Source organism: Carettochelys insculpta, chromosome 12 (assembly GCF_033958435.1).
Source record: "Carettochelys insculpta isolate YL-2023 chromosome 12, ASM3395843v1, whole genome shotgun sequence".
Taxonomy (NCBI): domain Eukaryota; kingdom Metazoa; phylum Chordata; order Testudines; family Carettochelyidae; genus Carettochelys; species Carettochelys insculpta.
In genome coordinates this window covers 46084264-46101880 of record NC_134148.1, presented here as the reverse complement: position 1 = coordinate 46101880, position 17617 = coordinate 46084264, and the positions used below count along the sequence as shown (strand labels likewise).

The 17617-nt window shown below is 54.1% G+C and overlaps 1 protein-coding gene across 1 annotated transcript in view; it reads right to left on the bottom strand.

The window, feature by feature from the left end:
* Positions 1-17617, bottom strand: part of SERINC4 (serine incorporator 4) — a 28709-nt gene that overhangs the window by 3710 nt on the left and 7382 nt on the right. Inside the window, exons 4-9 of the mRNA XM_075007125.1 lie at positions 10519-10598; positions 9876-9969; positions 9432-9643; positions 3992-4087; positions 3759-3885; positions 1008-1080 (exon numbers count right to left, since the gene is read on the bottom strand). Of these exons, the coding sequence (XP_074863226.1) occupies positions 1008-1080; positions 3759-3885; positions 3992-4087; positions 9432-9643; positions 9876-9969; positions 10519-10598 (682 nt within the window). The remainder of the gene's footprint in view (positions 1-1007; positions 1081-3758; positions 3886-3991; positions 4088-9431; positions 9644-9875; positions 9970-10518; positions 10599-17617) is intronic.

The window sequence follows — 17617 nt, the reverse complement described above, 5'->3', positions numbered from 1 at the left end:
CTGGCTGGGGCTGGGCCGGACTCACAACCTGACTTCCTCTGGCCAGGAATGGGCCGAACTCGCAACCCGACTTCCTCTGGCTGGGACTGGGTCGGACTCAGAACCCGACTTCCTCTGGCCGGGACTGGGCCAGACTCAGAACCCGACTTCCTCTGGCCGGGGCTGGGCTGGACTCGCAACCCGACTTCCTCTGGCCGGGACTGGGCCAAACTCGCAACCCGACTTCCTCTGGCTGGGACTGGGCTGGACTCAGAACCTGACGTCCTCTGGCCGGGACTGGGCCAGACTGCATGGGACAGAACATCCTCAGACCTTGCGGGGGCTCTGCTCATCAAGGACATCTCATTTCTAACAGTGGGCCACGCCAAGGAAATGGCAGCCCCCCAACCTGTTCTGGGCTGTAGCCCCGTCTGTACCCTCCCTCCCTGGCTGCTTGCTAGCTGTGCTCCAACGGCACACTTGGGCCCAGGGACTCTCACTATTGCAGATGTTGCATGGTGGCCCGCGGTGCAGCCATCCTGGCATGAGGGCTGCAGCTTGGTAGGTAGGTGCCAAGGATCTCAGCTGGGACTGTTGGGGGGTGAATGGCCCGTCCCACCGCCCCCACAGCCATGGCCACACTCCATGGTTAGTGCACTAGCTTGATCAGCGATAGCCCAGTTATGTCGAAGCTGGGCATTGCCGTGCACCAGGAGAAAGAGCCTGTGTCTGTCCAGCTCCAGGTGCGATCTAATCCCACCCTAGGGACAACACGGAAACAGCAAGCGTCTTCTGTCCACCACGGACCCATACTCAGCCTCCAAAGCAAACCAGGGAGAAAGCGGGGGAGGAGCAGAGGATGAGGGTCTGGGGTCCTGGGACCTCCAAAGGGGTGGTGCAGGGAGGTGGGGGGCTGGGAAAGGAGAGGGTGAGGGAGTGGCTGTGAAGCTGAGGTGGTTGTGGGGGTGAGCGGGAAGAGATGGGGCCGGGGCAGGACTGTGGAGAGGTGCAGGCGGAATCCAACTCACTTTGAACTCAAAGCTGAAGACCTTGATCATCCACAGAGGCCCGAACAGCTCAGCGAGGTAGGAGGCTTCGTTACTGCAACCAAGAGAGACTCTGTAACTCACCAACGGTCTCACAGACAATTCTCCCAGCCCTCAGGGTTGTGCCAACTCCTTCCTGTGCCACAGCCAGGTTGTGCCAGCTGTGAGGGGTGCTCCTGCCTGGAGCCCTGCCACACACATCTGGCCCAGCCACAGCTGTCCTTCCAGCTCTGGGTAAGACAGTTGAGTAGCATAGGGCAAGCCCCAGCCCCTGCAACACAGTGCCAAGGACATGCCCAGCCCAGGCCATTGTCGGACCCATAAGTCAGGCAGTGTGTAACCCGAGTACCCTGCGGCATCCAAGTGTTGTGCTGTTTTGATTTTTAATCCAATACTTACAGTCCTCTATCACCTTTACCCCCCACCACCCCTTGTGATCTCAGCAAGACAAGCTTTCACATCAGTTTGACAAGATCTGTTTTCCATAAGCCTGGAACAGGGATCCCTCCAGCCTCCACTGCAATGCAGCCACCTCTGGGGTGGAGCACAGGACTAACTAGGGCTGTCAACACTGTATTTCAAAAACAAGGGACTATGTCCCCCCACCTAAGTGCCCTGTTAGCCACACCGCTGCTTATGTAGCACCACATACTCAAGGAATCCACCCAGGGTCCTGCCACACCTGGGGAAGAGTTGCCCCACCCCAGCCCCATCCTGCCACAGCTGGGGTGCCTCTCCCCTGGCCCCAAGCCAGACATGGCCAGGGCAGTGCAGGCCCAGACCTGCCGGGGTCCCTGGCACTATAGCCCCAGACAACCCTCCTCCAGCTCCAACCCAGCCCCAGATCAAACCTGCTAGGGGATGGGGGTGCCTATCCTGTTGCCCCAGCCACAGCAGGGAGAGGTGCTTCTCCCCCATGGCCCAGGGGCTGCTGCAAGGAAAGCGGGTTGGGGGAGTCCTCAGTCCTTGCAATAGCCCAGAGCTGTTCCTTCTTTCGTAAGCCCTCAGCCCAGCCCCAACCTCTGCCCCACCCAGAGCCCTCTCACTCCTGCACCCGCACCCTCTGCCCCAGCCCTGAGCCCCCTCCAACACTATGAACTGCTCGGACCCACCCCCAGGTGAATTTTGTGATGTGCACCAATATGCAGGTGACGTGTTCTACAGGGCCTCTGTCGCACGTTGCCTCTTAGTCACATGGTGCCTCCGTGTCACACGGTGCCTCTTTGTCACATGGTGCCTCCGTGTCACACGGCGCCTCTTTGTCACATGGCGCCTCCATGTCGCAGGGCACCTCCATGTCATCAAGTGCCTCCGTGTCGCACGGCGCCTCTTTGTCACATGGCACCTCTGTGTCGCAAGGCGCCTCCGTGTCACACGGTGCCTCTTTGTCACATGGTGCCTCCGTGTTGCACGGCGCCTCTTTGTCACATGCCGCCTCTATGTCGCATGGCGCCTCTTTGTCACATGGCGCCTCCGTGTCGCACGGTGCCTCTTTGTCACATGGCACCTCCGTGTCGCACGGTGCCTCTTTGTCACATGGCGCCTCCGTGTCGCAGGGCACCTCCATGTCATCGAGTGCCTCCATGTCGCACGGTGCCTCTTTGTCACATGGCGCCTCCGTGTCACACGGCGCCTCTTTGTCACATGGTGCCTCCGTGTCGCACGGTGCCTCCATGTCACATGGCTCCTCTTTGTCATATGGCGCCTCCATATCGCACGGCGTCCCACACTGGTGCACATTACAAAATTCATTCTGCTCAGGGGTGGGAAAAGTGAGCAGGAACTCTGACCCTCCCCACATCTGCTAATACTATTATCACTGTTGTTAACAGCTGTGCTGCTGTTCTCATTCTCACTAGCACTCAGCAGCACCCCCTCCATTCCCTGGGGGATTTCTTGCAGCTCTCTGCAGTTCCCGCTCTCGCTGTCCAGACAGGAAGACATAAGGGACATCCCTTGGACCAAGGATCTGTGGCTGTCCTACCCCTACCAGCACACAGCGACACATACCCACTGCCTCTGAACAGACACCCGGCAGAACGGAGTCCAGCCAGGGAGGTCTGGGCGTGCAAACAGCCATTCACCAGCTGTTTGCACAGCCGCGGAATGGAGGAAACGGAGGAGCTGCTTTCTATTTCCACGCCCTAGGCAGCTGCCGGCACCATGACTGTGTCATCCACAGCAGTCCTTGGTGCCTCGGCCCTCCAGGTCTGATGCCATTACCCTGGTTAGCCTTGGGGGCTGACAAAGACAGAGCCCTGGGGCACTAGCAGGGTTTAGTTCGCCAAAGAGAAGCATCTGTGAGAGGCTCTGGAAGAACCCCCACAGGCAGGATCCTGAGAGCCAAGGGCGGGACCATTGAATGCCGAAGACCCAGGGGCTGGACGCTGCAGCCAGGTGAGAGCCAAGGCACCAGGGAGGGGAATTAACCCAGGCCCTTGGTGATCTGCCATCACCTGAAGTCTCTCAGCTCCTCTCTGCAAGTGCAGGTACCAGCAGTTTTACACCCACCAGGCCAACCGGCAGCAGTGAGGGTGGGATGGGGGCCACTGGCCTGTGCTTAGCAGAGCACACTGGGTAGTCCCCGGGGTCCTTCTGGCCAGACAAACTAGGACTCCTCAGGGTCTCTCCCATGGAAATGGAGCCCAGGGCCTGTAGGAACTGGCTCCCTCCTGCACCCCCAGCCTGCCTCCAGCAGACTCATAGCACCAGCTGAGCAGGGGCGGTGCGCACCATGCCAAGAGAACACAGGCGTACATAATGGCAGCTCCCAGGATGGCCACCATGGTGTCCTCTGTCTGCAGCTCATCTGCCCTCATGCTCGGGAAGCACACGGTGAGATTCTGCCCCTTGTACAGCACTGCAGGGGTGAGAGACAGCAGACAGGCAGTGAGGGGCCTGCAGGCCCAGACCCCAGCTGAGCTCCCAGCTTCCTTGCCCAGGCAGGTGCAGGTGGCTGCACTGACCTCTCTCAGGCGGGCGACTGGACAGCGCGGAGAAGGTGAGGTACATGACATAGCAGCTGATGATAGATGCCTGCAGGAGGCTTGAACGGGGCTGCTCTGCATGGAGAAAGGAGAGGCGGCTGATTTCCACCCGCGGAGGTCAGCTACCCCACACCAAGCCAGAGCTGGCCTCCCCGTCCCCACTCCCTGCTCTGCCCCAACCAGAGTTCCCTGCAAGCTGCGCACCTGGGCAACCACCCCAGAGAGAATCAAAAGCTGCCCAGCTGAGTAGCAGCATTCCCCAGCCCCCGACTCCGGCAGCCTGTTCCTACTGGCGGTGCACCCCTACACATGCCTCGGTGCACCAAAGAAAATTCATTCTGCACATGCATGGGAAAAGTAGAGGCACCCTTGTGCCTCACCCCAGCCTTCCAGCAGCCCCTGACCCCGTGGCCCAGCCCCCAGGCAGGCTCCAGGCTGGCTAGGGGAGGCTGAGCACGCAGGACACACTGCAGCAATGCACACAGGCTGTGCTCGCACCATGTCCACACGTGTGGCTTCACTCATACACTGTCACGTGAACATGCAACCATGACCATGATCACACACACATACTCGTACATGTACACCTGGCTTCATTTGCACACATACGTAGCAGCACTCGCGTGCGCGCACACACACGCACGTACACACGCGCACACACACACACACAGAGCCTCGCTTGCACACAGCATAGCTTGCACTCAGATGTAGCTTCACATTCTATCACCCGCACACAGCACACACTGTCTCCCTCACACATGCACACGTGATTCCCTACATATGGCTATGGCTTCACACCCACTCACTGACCTGCACACGCAGATGTAAGCAGGAGCCGAAGGCACGCTCCCCACACAGCTAGACGGCAGTGGGAGAGACCCTGGCAGTGCCTTGCCAAACACGGCGACAGCGTTTGTAATGCAGAGGGAGTGCAGAGGCGCAGGCCTGTGCTAATCCTGTTCCAGAGAGAAGGCTCACAGCTGGCAGACGGAACTGAATGTGTAAGCAGGGGCTCAACTTTCGGGGCTCTCTAGGAGTAAGGACGGGGTGCTCAGGTGTGGTCAGCCGAGATCAGGGGAGCCCAGAGCTTTTCCAGGGACACGGCTGGGGTCAATTTGATCTGTTCTCCTGCTGTTCAATGAACACAGCTAAATAGGCTTCATTAGGGCCTGTTCCTCCTATTGGTTGTGGTACAGCTGTGTTGGTTCTACCTGCCTGCAATCACAGAGAGCTGAAATTGCTTGAAACTCTCGTGCAGAGTCACAGCAGAGAGGTGAACGGTGGCTGACAGGTAAGATGAGCAACCAGTAGGGAGGCAGCAGAGAGGCCCAGCAGGGTGGATGGTGAGTGGCAGATGGGGTAAGTAAGATGCTTCTTTACCTGCATCCCCAGGATGAGTGACCTCTGCAAATGTACCTCTGAAGTCTGGGTCTGCTCTGGCCAAGGGCACCAACTGTTGAGTGGGGAGCAGAGAAGGGTTGAGCAGGGGAAGGGGCCATTGGAGTTGCTGGTCTTAAAACCCCAGAGAGGACGAGGACAGTGCCCAGCCGAGGTGAGGTGGGACTTTTACTCCTTGTTTGTGTTTATGACCATGTATGGGGTGTTCCTCCAAATTAAGGCCAAGGTACTTCCCTCCCGTTTGTTAAAAGTTTCTTTTCTCCACTTGTGAGTGGGGAGGTGTTGCCCCAGAAGTGCCTGGTTACCAGATGGGGCTCAAGCCTGTGATATTACTGGATTTTTAAAATGACTATAAAACCATTTCTATAATTAATGTCTGGGGCTGCGTCTACACGTGCACGCTACTTCGAAGTAGCGGCACCAACTTCGAAATAGCGCCCGTCGCGTCTACACGCGTCGGGCGCTATTTCGAAGTTAACTTCGACGTTAGGCGGCGAGACGTCGAAGTCGCTAACCTCATGAGGAGATAGGAATAGCGCCCTATTTCGACGTTCAACGTCGAAGTAGGGACCATGTAGACGATCCGCGTCCCGCAACGTCGAAATTGCTGGGTCCTCCATGGCGGCCATCAGCTGGGGGGTTGAGAGATGCTCTCTCTCCAGCCCCTGCGGGGCTCTATGGTCACCGTGGGCAGCAGCCCTTAGCCCAGGGCTTCTGGCTGCTTCTGCGGCAGCTGGGGATCTATGCTGCATGCACAGGGTCTGCAACCAGTTGTCAGCTCTGTGTATCTTGTGTTGTTTAGTGCAAGTGTGTCTGGGAGGGGCCCTTTAAGGGAGCGGCTGGCTGTTGAGTCCGCCCTGTGACCCTGTCTGCAGCTGTGCCTGGCATCCCTATTTCGATGTGTGCTACTTTGACGTGTAGACGTTCCCTCGCTGCGCCTATTTCGATGTTGGGCTGAGCAACGTCGAAGTTGAACATCGACGTTGCCGGCCCTGGAGGACGTGTAGACGTTATTCATTGAAATAGACTATTTCGATGTTGGCTGCACGTGTAGACGTAGCCTAGGTGTAATATGACGGGGTTCTGGGCACAGCTAGAGGAAATCAGTCTTGGGTATATTTGCTTATGTAACCCTTCTGTTAACACCAGATGCCTGCCAGAAGGGCCGGGTTCAACTCTTGTGGGGTTTTCCTATCAAGGATACAATCAACCGGCTCGAGCCCCCACCCAGTGGCCTGGGACAATTTCACCCCCGTGCTGGGTGCCTGTAAGGCGGTTCTCCCCCCACTCGCAAGCACAGAGTCTGAGATAGAAATGGCTTGTTTAATGACCGTAACCTACCCCAAGGTTACAGCAACAGATGCAGCATATCTCAGCACAGAAGAGACAAACCCCTTTTACCCAGATCCCATCCCCATATGCAGGAGAACCCAGTCTCTTGCTGGGGCTCTTGGCCCTTTTCCACACACACACAGTTACAGGGTGCACCCTCTGCGGTGCAGTCCCAAACCCAAAGCCCACAGATACATCACCAGGGCAATACTAGCTGTCCACTTGTCTGCAGCCTCCCCTTGCTGTCACCAGCCGTCTGCCAGTCGCCGTCGTCCACCGCCGCCCCCTCTACCAGCCGCCCGCTGGTCCTGCTGTTGTCCACCGGTCCTAACCCCACTGCTCGGGACTGCCCTAAGGCAGAACCCAGTGATTTCAGCTCTGTGTGGCCTCAGCTGCCACTCTGTGATTTCAGCTCTTGGTATCCCTAGTGTGGGGTTTCACAAACACCCTCATATCCAGCTGTATCTTTTAACAGGTGGGGAGGGTTAGTCAAGCCAGGCTTATAGCTATATGGCCAAGACATAGGCAGGGCCAAGGCCCTCAGCAAGCTGGCTCAACCGGTACCCCTCCCCTGCTCTCTCACAATGCTTTAAACCAGGGAGCCCTGTGTAATCAATGTCTTACACGGCTAAGGCGACTGCCCTGTCCCCCACAACAGCCCAGAGCATTGGTGAGATCTCACAACTCCCGCATTAAGTGTCAGCTTAAATTGTGATTTTACAACTACATGTTTACAATAGACCAAATCTCATGGCTTACTTGCTACCCATTAGGCTTTGCCTGAAAAGGTATCACACATGCACACCTTTTGCATTCTTATGCAGATGACCTCTGGGAGACTCATTCCTCCCAGCCTTCAGCAGCACTGCGTTCTCCTGCTCCCCATTCCCCACACTTAAAACCAGGTCACTCACAGCCCCAGGCTGGGATTTCCTTCTCGCTAAGGCAAATTCAACCAGCCAGAAAAGTGCCTCTGCCAGCCCCACTGGCCAGCCAGAAGTCACACGAGCAAACCCACAGACTTCCCAGCTGCTCCAACTGCCCAGACCAACAACCCCCTTTACTCAGGTGAGAGGTTATTAAACCTACTTCACCAGCTCCACACAGATTCTTCCAGGCCCCAAAGGGTCCAGCCCCATGCACAGGTATACTTAGATCTTACCCAGAACATCAAGAATTGGTGCCATTGTGTGCAACGGTAACATAAATGGCTGCCATGTTTAATTTAAAAGCCAGTAACATCACACTAGGTTTGCATCAAATCTTGCGCTAATTGAGCTGAATGAAGTGTCTACTGAAAGCTGGTAAGTCACTGAATCTGCTTATGCTATTTGTGTGTCTGGGCTGTGTTTGTATGTAAGGTGCTAAATCTTAGCGCTATAGCTGCATTAGAAAAGCTTTAGGGCTGAGACTCACAATGGAAGATGAGATAATCTTCCCAGTCATGTATATGTCCCCGGCAGTGACCATCTTGATCTTCATGAACTAAGCCTGTGTGGACTGGGGGGGCTCACCCTCAGAAGGATGTAGTGTCAGAAACTCTCAAGAATGGTAACTTGCACCATCATCGCTGGCCGCGGCAATAACTGTAACTGATGTATGTAACGTACCACTTGAACTATGTTTCTCTCTCACGCTGTTCTCTCTTTATGAATAAACCTTTAGAGTTTAGATTCTAAAGGACAGGCCCAGCACGCTGCTCTGGATCTAAATACATATTGACCTGGGAATGTGGCTGGACCCTTTGGGGGTTGGAAGAATCTCTGTGGATTTGGTGAAATTGCTTTTTATAATCCCTCACCTGAGTAGGGGGTTGTTGGTCTGGTCTGGTAGAGCAGGTGGGAAGTCTGTGGGTTTGCTTGTGTGGCTTCTGGCTGGCCAGTGGGGCTGGGAGAGGTGCTATGAGGGCTGGTTGGATCTGCCTTAGAGAGAACGAATCTCCAGCCTGTGCTGTAAGGGGCTTGGTTTTAAGCAAATTGCCCAGGGTTGGTTCTCTCAGGCTGGCCCAGAACCTCTCATAATATTGCAGAGCCACAGCTGTGTGGGTGACTGATTCAGGGGAGCCCCCGATACTGAACCCGGCCCCAGTGGCTCTGGTGCCGCCTGGCAGAAGGGTTTTGCACACACACACAGCAGCACGCACACGCAGTGTCACCCACATACACTGTGTTGCGCTTGTGAATCCTACCCACGAAGGCTCAGGACCTAAGACATTTGTTAGTCTCTAAGGTGCTACAGGACAGCTTGTTATTTGTGACACACATTGTGGTGTCACTTGTGCACACACAGCATTGCTCACACACACACACACGTGGTGTCACATGCACATGCTCGCACACACACTGGTGTCACTCACATGCATACGCATCACTTGCACACACTTGTGGTGTCACTCGCACGCACTTGTGGTGCCACTCGTGCACATGGCATCGGTTCCGCAAGGTATCACCCAGGCAACAGTGCAAGCTCTGGTGGGCAGTTCTGCTGCAGTCCAGCTCCTGGACCCTGAAGCAACCCCCTCCCCGCTTGGGTGCAGCAAAGGCCCAGCCCACAGCCTGGTGCGGCCCTGGGGGAGGTGGGAAAGCCCAGTCCCCACTAACAGTCCCCCACCCAGAGAGCTGTCGGAAATCAGCAGCAGCCTCCCTGGCAGGGAACGCCTAGAGGGGCCAGACGCGTCCAAGGCACTCACTGAGCCGCACGCAGGGCGTGATGGACAGGAAGGACAGGAGCCCGCACAGGCCGAGATGGAGGGCAAGCAGGGCCTTGTTGAGCAGGCAGCCGGCAGGGTGGGTGTAATACTTGTACAGGAAGGAGAAGGCCATGGAGGCGACGGCATAGAAGCCCAGCGTGGCCAGCAGCACAGCCAGGTACCAGCGCTTGTCCTGGGATGCACCCAGCAGCCTGCAGGGGAGCGGAACAGGCTGAGTGAGGGGCTGTGCCAATCCTTGGCAGCAGGGCGTGGTGGAGGGCTGTGTCTGGGTACAACCCCCCAGCTCCCTGTGGGGAACAGGCTCCCAGAGGTTGGCGGGGAGGAACTGTGGCTCAGAGGAGCCAGAAAACAGTACCAGGAAGCCCCCACCCCACCCCAGCCCAGGGCTGAGACATCTGCTGTGCACCAGGGCAGCTGACTCACCAGTTCTTGTTCCAGGTGTGGGCAAAGGCTGTGATCAGCACCAGCTGGATGAGGATAAAGGCAAACCCTCCACAGACGCCCACATAGTGCCAGGCTGTTGGTTGGGCACAAGGGGAGAGGACGAGCAGGGTCAGACACGTGCCTAGCCATAGCCAAGCCCAACCCCTCCTGCACAGCAGTGGCTGCCCAGGTCACCGCCAGCCTAGCCATGTGCTACCTCGCCCAGCTGAGCTGTAAGCTGGAGGGGCAAGCTCAGTGGAGCGAGGGGGGCACCAGACCCCTGCCTAGCCCAGCAACAGGTTCTGGCTCTGCACTGGGGGCAGAGGGACCCTTCTATCCTTTCCCAGCTCTATTTCCTACACACAGGAGCAAGCTCCCACCCTGATCTGGGCACAGCTGGGCTCTCTGCCAGGCCTTATTTCTCTGTGGTGACCCCTTTGCTGGCAGGCTCTAGCACCTGGCCAGTCATGGGCAGGAAGCAGGAACCAGCTGTGAACTTAGGGACATTCTCATCTGGGGATCTCAGCTCCCATCCAGCCCCAGGGTAGGGACTAGGCTGGGAATGGGATGCTGGCTCTGCGCAGGCTATTCTGCTGGGGCAGTGGCTCCATGGTGGTCCTGTGGATGTGTCATAGGCTGGTACCTTGCAGGAAGTGGTCATCAGGGATGAAGAAGGCTGCTGCACAAAGCCCCACAAGAATCAGCAGCTTCAGGAACCAGAACCTGCAACAGAGATCAGAAGTCAGGGAGTCCTGGTGATGACGGGGGACCTGGGGGGAGTTCAGGGTTTGCATGCAGGGGGAGGGGGTATAATAGGATGGGGTTCCTGGGCACAGTCAGAGAAATCAATCCAGGGTATCTTTGCTTAAAACCCAGGGCACTCACAGCCGCAGGCTGGGATTTCCTTCTCACTCAGGCAAATCCAACCAGCCACAACAGCACCTCTGTCAGCCCCACTGGCCAGCCAGAAGCCACACGAGCAAACCCACAGATTTCCCAGCTGATACACCAGCCCAGAGCAACAACCCCCAAATACAGGTGAGTGGTTATTAAACCTGTTTCACCAAACACCGCCCAGATTCTTCCAGATCCCAAAGGGCCCAGCCCCCGGTCAAGTTATACTTGGATTTTACCCAAACAACACACTCACCAATGCTTTAGATTTAAATTCTAAAGATTTATTAACAAAAGAAGAGCAGGGTTAGAGAGGAGAATTGTTAAAGCATCAACTTTACATGCATCAGTTACAACTATGGATGCAGCCAGCGATGTTATTTGCTGATTCTTAAACGTCTCGGAAAGCGCGTTTCAGGTTACGTAGATTCAGTTAGTGGGGCAGTGTAGGGCTGGCTGGGGTCCCCCTGCTGGGACATGGACCCCTGGAGACCAAAAGACAAAGGATCCAAGCTGGCCGCTGCCAAATCCACACCACTGTTCCCCTCTTGTAGTTGTCTCTTGTGTTCCCTTTCTCTACAGGGACCAAGTCCCCTTCATCTTCCCATCGCCCTTGAGGGTCGCCCCCACCTGGCTCGGGGGGGCTGTGGTGGCAAACTGCCCTTGGGTCAATCCCAGGAGCCAGTTTAACATTTCTGAGATGGACCTGGTCCTCTGTCTCAGTTCAGGTCACTCAGCCACTGGGCTGAATCCCACCGACACGTCCCAAGCACCCAGAATGTGGGGTCGGTGTCTGAGCACCGGGTTTCCACCCCCTTGTTCAGCCCAATGCCCTGGCTGGGCTGAGGTCACACCTCCCGTGGTGGAGCTCAGCACTGAAACGTTCTCTAACACAGCTAGAGAGCTAAAACCTGTACCGTTACCTGCACGCGCGGTACAGACGTGTGAGTAGCGCACACAGGTTCAGGGCATCATCGGCTTTCATTGGACACCTCCCACAGCCCCCAGCACAACGCTTGGGGCCAATAGCCACGCAGGGCACAGAAAATGGCTTCCAGACCCCATACAAAAATCTGGTCACGTGACTGGGGTGGGGAGGAAGTCAGGGAGTCCCTGTGATGAAGGGGGGCTTCTGAGGGGGGCAGAATTTGCATGCCAGGGATAGTGAGGTTTCATCTTGATGTCTGTGACCACTAGACTGTGGTCCGAGTCTATATCCGCATCTTGTAAAATTCGGCACTGCTGTATTGATGTTACCCATCTTCTTCATATCAAAATCATATCTATCATGTTCTTGGACTTCCCATCATTCGATCGCCATCTCCACTTCCTACAGTCCTTTTGTTGGACTCTTGTGTTGCAGATCACCATCTCATGCTGTAGCAAACTCTAGTAGTTTCTCACCTCATTCGCTTCTTTCTCCGTAGCCAAACCTTCCCATGACTCTCTCCCAACTTTCGTTATCTGTTCCAGCCTTCACACTCCAATCTCCTCTGATGAACAACTGCTAGTGACAATGGTTGGAATAAGTGTGAAGCAACAAAGGTTTATTACAACCAGCTCGTGGAGTGATTCTGAACTTGGTTGAGTTTCTGAATGCACTGACAGGCATCGAGTTATGATTGGTTGTATGGAGAGCTGATAGGCAGAGGAAAGAATAGGAGCAGACAGTAAGGAAATGAGCATAGTCAATGAACAATCAATGAGCGATCCAGATGAATTAATGAACAATCTGGGAGTTACAGAGAGTTTGTGTGCCGTTTACAGAGCATTTTATCTATAAACAGCAAGTCCTTTGAGTGCAGTTGTCAACACCAATGTGTAAAGTGGTGATATCTCGTCTGTAATACATGGATGTGTAAAGCGGTGATGTCTCATCTGGCATCCTGATGGAATCTTTGCGTGGACATGACTATTGGTGTTATCTCTACAGAATCAAAGCAAGCAGGCAATGCAGGATCAAAGCAGAAGGCAGCGAAAGAATCGTGTCAATCGCACTTTAACTACAGTCCAATTCCCTTCCCCGCAGGGTCCCTTCCTGGAATGTGGCTGCCTAGGGAGTTATTTACACTAGCTGGGATGACCTCCCCAGATGGCAGGTGGAGCTGGGGGGTGCTTACCAGACTTCATTTTGGAACAACAAGAAGTCTTGTGGCACCTTATAGACCAATAGATATTTTGGAGCATGAGCTTTCGTGGGCAGAGACCCACTTCGTCAGATGCATGGGGGCGGGGGGTGGTTTCAGAGGGGTATTTAAAGAGTGGGGTCCCAGTAAAGGGGGAGGGCCAGAGCTGACCAGGTCTACTCAGCAAGGTGGAAATGGCCCAGTATCAACAGTACTTATCAAACGAAATAAAAACAGGTCAGATCAGACAGGGGGATGTGAGCCTTTGTCAGCGTCTAATGGGGAGCTAACAACACCCAGGGCAGAGAAGCTGCCTTTGTAAGAGACCAGCCACTCCCAGTCTCTGTTTAATCCTTGGCTAGTGGAGTCAAATTTGCAAATAAATTGCAGCTCAGAGATTTCTCTCTCCATTCGATTTTTGAAATTTCTTTGTTTCAGAACTGTCACCCTTAAATCTGCCACTGAGTGTCCAGGGAGATTGAAATGTTCCCCCACAGGCTTCTGTACATCACCGTTCCTGATGTCTGATTTATGTCCAGTTATTCTTTTACGGAGAGACTGTCCAGTTTGGCCAATGTAAATCGCAGGGGGGCATTGCTGGCACATGATGGCGTATATTATACCAGTAGATGTGCAGGTAAAGGAGCCCCTGATGGCGTGGTGGAATGCTTCCGCTGGCGTGCACCGGCAGAAATTGAGGAAAAGCAGCATTGCTTACCCTATAACCTCAGCCGTGCAAAACTCAACGCCATCAACAGCCTCAGACACAACTCTCACATTGTCATCCAAGAAGCTGACAAGGGAGGCGCTGTTGTCATCACGACTAGGACAGACTACCAGAAGGAAGCTGCCAGGAAACTCTCCAATAGCACATTCTACAGGCCTCTGTCCGAGCATCACACTGAGGAATACACAAAGAAACTACAGCATCTGCTCAAGACCTTCCCTGAAAAAACATTTTGGAACAGTGGTTCTTAGCAAATACCATGGCCCACTTCAGAACTTTATCCTATACAATACACAAGAAAGGAAGCACACTGGAGTGCAAGAAGTACAGAACTAGAGGGTACCAAGAACTAGAGGACATGAAATGAAATTAATGGGTAGCAGGTTTAAAACTCATAAAAGAAAGTTATTTTTCACACAGCACACAGGCAACCTGTGGAACTCCTCGCCAGAGGAGGCTGCGAAGGCCAGGACTATAAGAGAGTTCAAAGAAGAGCAAGATAAATTCATGGAGGTTAGGTCCATAAAAGGCTATTAAAAGGGGGTAGGACTGGTGTCCCTGGCCTCTGTTTGTCAGAGGCTGGAGACGGATGGCAGGAGACTGGCCACTGTCGGCAGACGGGATGCTGAGCTAGATGGATCTTTGGTCTGACCCAACAAGGGCCATTCTTATGTTTTTTTGTTCTTAATGATTGCCCTAACAAGTCATCTAGGCAAGGTGCTGATGATGATATTGACAGAGAGACTGAGATCACAGACAGAAGACCAGCTAGTGGATAAGCAAGAGGGGTTCAGGAAAGACAGAAGTGCCGTGCAGCAGGTATTGGCACTAAGATTGATAGCGGAGAAAGCTCAACAAAAGAACAAGAATTTCTACACTTGCTTCCTCAATTTTCAGAAAGCATTCGACAGATTAGATTGGAAAGTGACTTGGGCGGAGTTGGAGTCATACAGAGTGGATAGCAGACATACGGCTGTTGAAGGATATCAACAACAATGCAGAGGCAGTGGTGAGAAAGTGCAGAGAGTCGGGAAGCTGGATTAGAACAAGTTGAGGTTCAAGACAAGGAGATCTGATATCACTGATTATCTTCATCACGCACCTAGAGAGAGCGATGGACAAGATCAAGGAAGAGGCAAAAGGGATATCTGTGCACGGGATGAGAATCAACAACTTGAGGCTGGCGGATGATATAGTTATTGAAGAAGACGAGGAGAGGCTGGCAAGAGCGGGGCAAGCGCTAAAGGAGGAAGGGAAGCGATACAGACCGGTTATGAACATCAATAAAACAAACACTCGTGTTTGGAGATAAGGATATAACAAGGAAGATCAGCACAGATGGGATCAAACTAGAGAACGTAGAGAAGTCCATGTCTCTGGGGAGCAACATAACGTATGATCTAGACTGTAAGAAGGAAATGGTGTTCAGAATAGCGAAGCAAGAGCGAGTTTGAAGGTGATGGATAAGATCTGGAAAAGCAAAGCGACTAGCTTAGGAACAAAGCTGAGCGTCTTGAGAACGTGTGTATTCAGTAGCATGTTGTACAGATGTGAGACATGGGTGACAATGAAGGATTCAAAGAGACGAATATTGGCATTCAAGAGGAGTTGTTACAGAAAGATCCTGAGAACTGGATGGATGCAGAAGGTCACCAACAAGGAATTCTACAGGAAGATACAGCCGAAAGAGAACCTGCTGCAGAAGGTTATACAACAGAAATTACAGCTATTCGGGCATATCTGCAGAATGAACGACGAATGAAAAATCAAGACCCTGCTATTCGGCATGGGAGCTGGTTCGAATAGGAGGGGCAGACCCCACAGAGAATGGGTAGATGATATCGTAGATTGGTGCAGAGCTAGTCTACAGAAACTGAGCCGCCCCACTCTGGATGGGGAAAATGGTAGAAAATGATGAGGGAGGCGTCAGACACCAATGGGCGCTGAGCCCTTGACTGTTGAGGAGGCTGATGATCATGATGGGCAGTGAGGGAGTCCCTTTGATGGAGTGCAGGGACTTGCGAGGGTTCAGGGTTTGCAGGTGGGGGTGGCACTCAGCGTCCCTGCATGTTACTGGTTTAACAAAAGGAGGGGAGAGGGAATTTGTTGCTGTGGGGCCAGCACAAAATAGAACCCTCCAGCGTCTGGTGCCCTGGTGATCGGGGACCTAGCTGGGATGGCACAGCTGGTTCTGGCCAGTAGAAGGACAATGGGGTGTGCAGAGAGGAGCTCTGTGACCTGGACAGCTGGTTGCAGCCTGGGGAAAACAAAGGACTGATGAGACAAAGAGGTGGAGAAGAGGGGGATCCAGGCAACCCTGGTTACCTGGATGGAAGACAAGGGCAGAGGCGGAGCTGTGGGAGAGGGGGTATGGGAGGCCAGCTGGAAGAAGGAGACTGCAGGACTGGGAAGAGGGATCAGGCAGAGCCCCCTGGTCTACAGGGCAGACACAGCCCTGCGGTGCTAGAGAAGCTAGGTCAACAGGCTGGAGAGGTCCTGTGCTGGGCTCAGTGCCGATAACATCCTGAATGATGCCAACTGAGAGTGGCTCTGCTCTGGAGAAAAAGCCCATCTGGAGAAAAAGTCCATCACGGATCCGGATGTGCTGGGAGTCCATAGCAGAGTGACCTGCGAGGGGCCCACAGCAGAGATGGGCATGCTGGAGGCAGCAAGTGGTGCAGGGACTCCCTGAGAGGGAGTGGGCTCCCCAAGAAGGGGCTGTTGCACTGAAGGGGGTGCCCCAAGGGACCACACAGGCCAAGTATGGCCCTGACCTGAGAGCCTGTGACCAGGTAATAGGCTCTGTAGACATGGGGAAGTCAGTGGCTGTGATATACCTTGACTTCAGCAAGGCTTTTGATACGGTCTCCCACAACATTCTTGTCCATAAGTTAAGGAAACATGGATTGGATCCTTGGACTATAAGAGGGATAGAAAGCTGGCTTGACGGTCAGGCCCAACGGGTAGTGGTCAATGGCTCAGTATCTGGATGGTGGTCGGTTTCAAGCAGAGTACCGCTAGGCTCAGTTCTGGGGCCAGTGTTCTTGAACATCTTTATTAATGACCTGGATGAGGGACTGGGCTGCACCCTCAGCAAGTTTGCAGATGACACAAAACTAGGGGGAGAGGTAGATACGTTGGAGGGTAGAGAGAAAATCCAGAGGGACCTGGATAAATTGGAGGACTGGGCCAAAAGAAATCTGATGCGGTTCAACAAGGAGAAGTGCAGAGTCCTGCACCTGGGGCGGAAGAATCCCAAACATTGTTACAGGCTAGGGACCGACTGGCTCAGCAGCAGTACGATGGAAAGGGACCTAGGGGTTATGGTGGATGAAAGGCTGGATATGAGAAAACAGTGTGCCCTTGTAGCCAAGAAGGCTAACGGCATACTGGGGTGCATTAGGAGGAGCATTTCGAGCAGATCTAGAGAGGTTGTACCCCTCTATTCGGCACTGGTGAGGCCACATGTGGAATACTGTGCCGAGTTTTGGGCCCCCCAGTATAAAAAGGATGTGGATTTGCTGGAGCAGGTTCAGTGAAGGGCAACAAAAATGATTAAGGGTCTGGAGCACAAGACCTATGAGGACAGGCTGAGGGATTTGGGCTTGTTTAGTTTGCAGAAGAGAAGACTTAAAGGTGATTTAATAGCAGCCTTCAACTTCCTGAAGGGGAGCTCTAAAGAGGAGGGTGAGAAACTGTTCTCAGTGGTGTCAGATGGCAGAACAAGGAGCAATGGTCTGAAGTTGAAGAGGGAGAGGTGTAGGCTAGATAGTAGGAAAAACTACTTCGCCAGGCAGGTGGGGAAGCTCTGGAATGCGTTGCCTAGAGAGGTGGTGGATTCTCCATCCTTCGAGGTTTCTAAGTCCTGGCTTGACAAGGTCCTGGCTGGGATGACTTAGTGGGGGTTGATCCTGCTTGAAGCAGGGGGCTGGACTAGATGAGGTCCCTTCCAGCTCTAGGATTCAAAAAAAAAAAATCCCCACTGCCCCAAGACC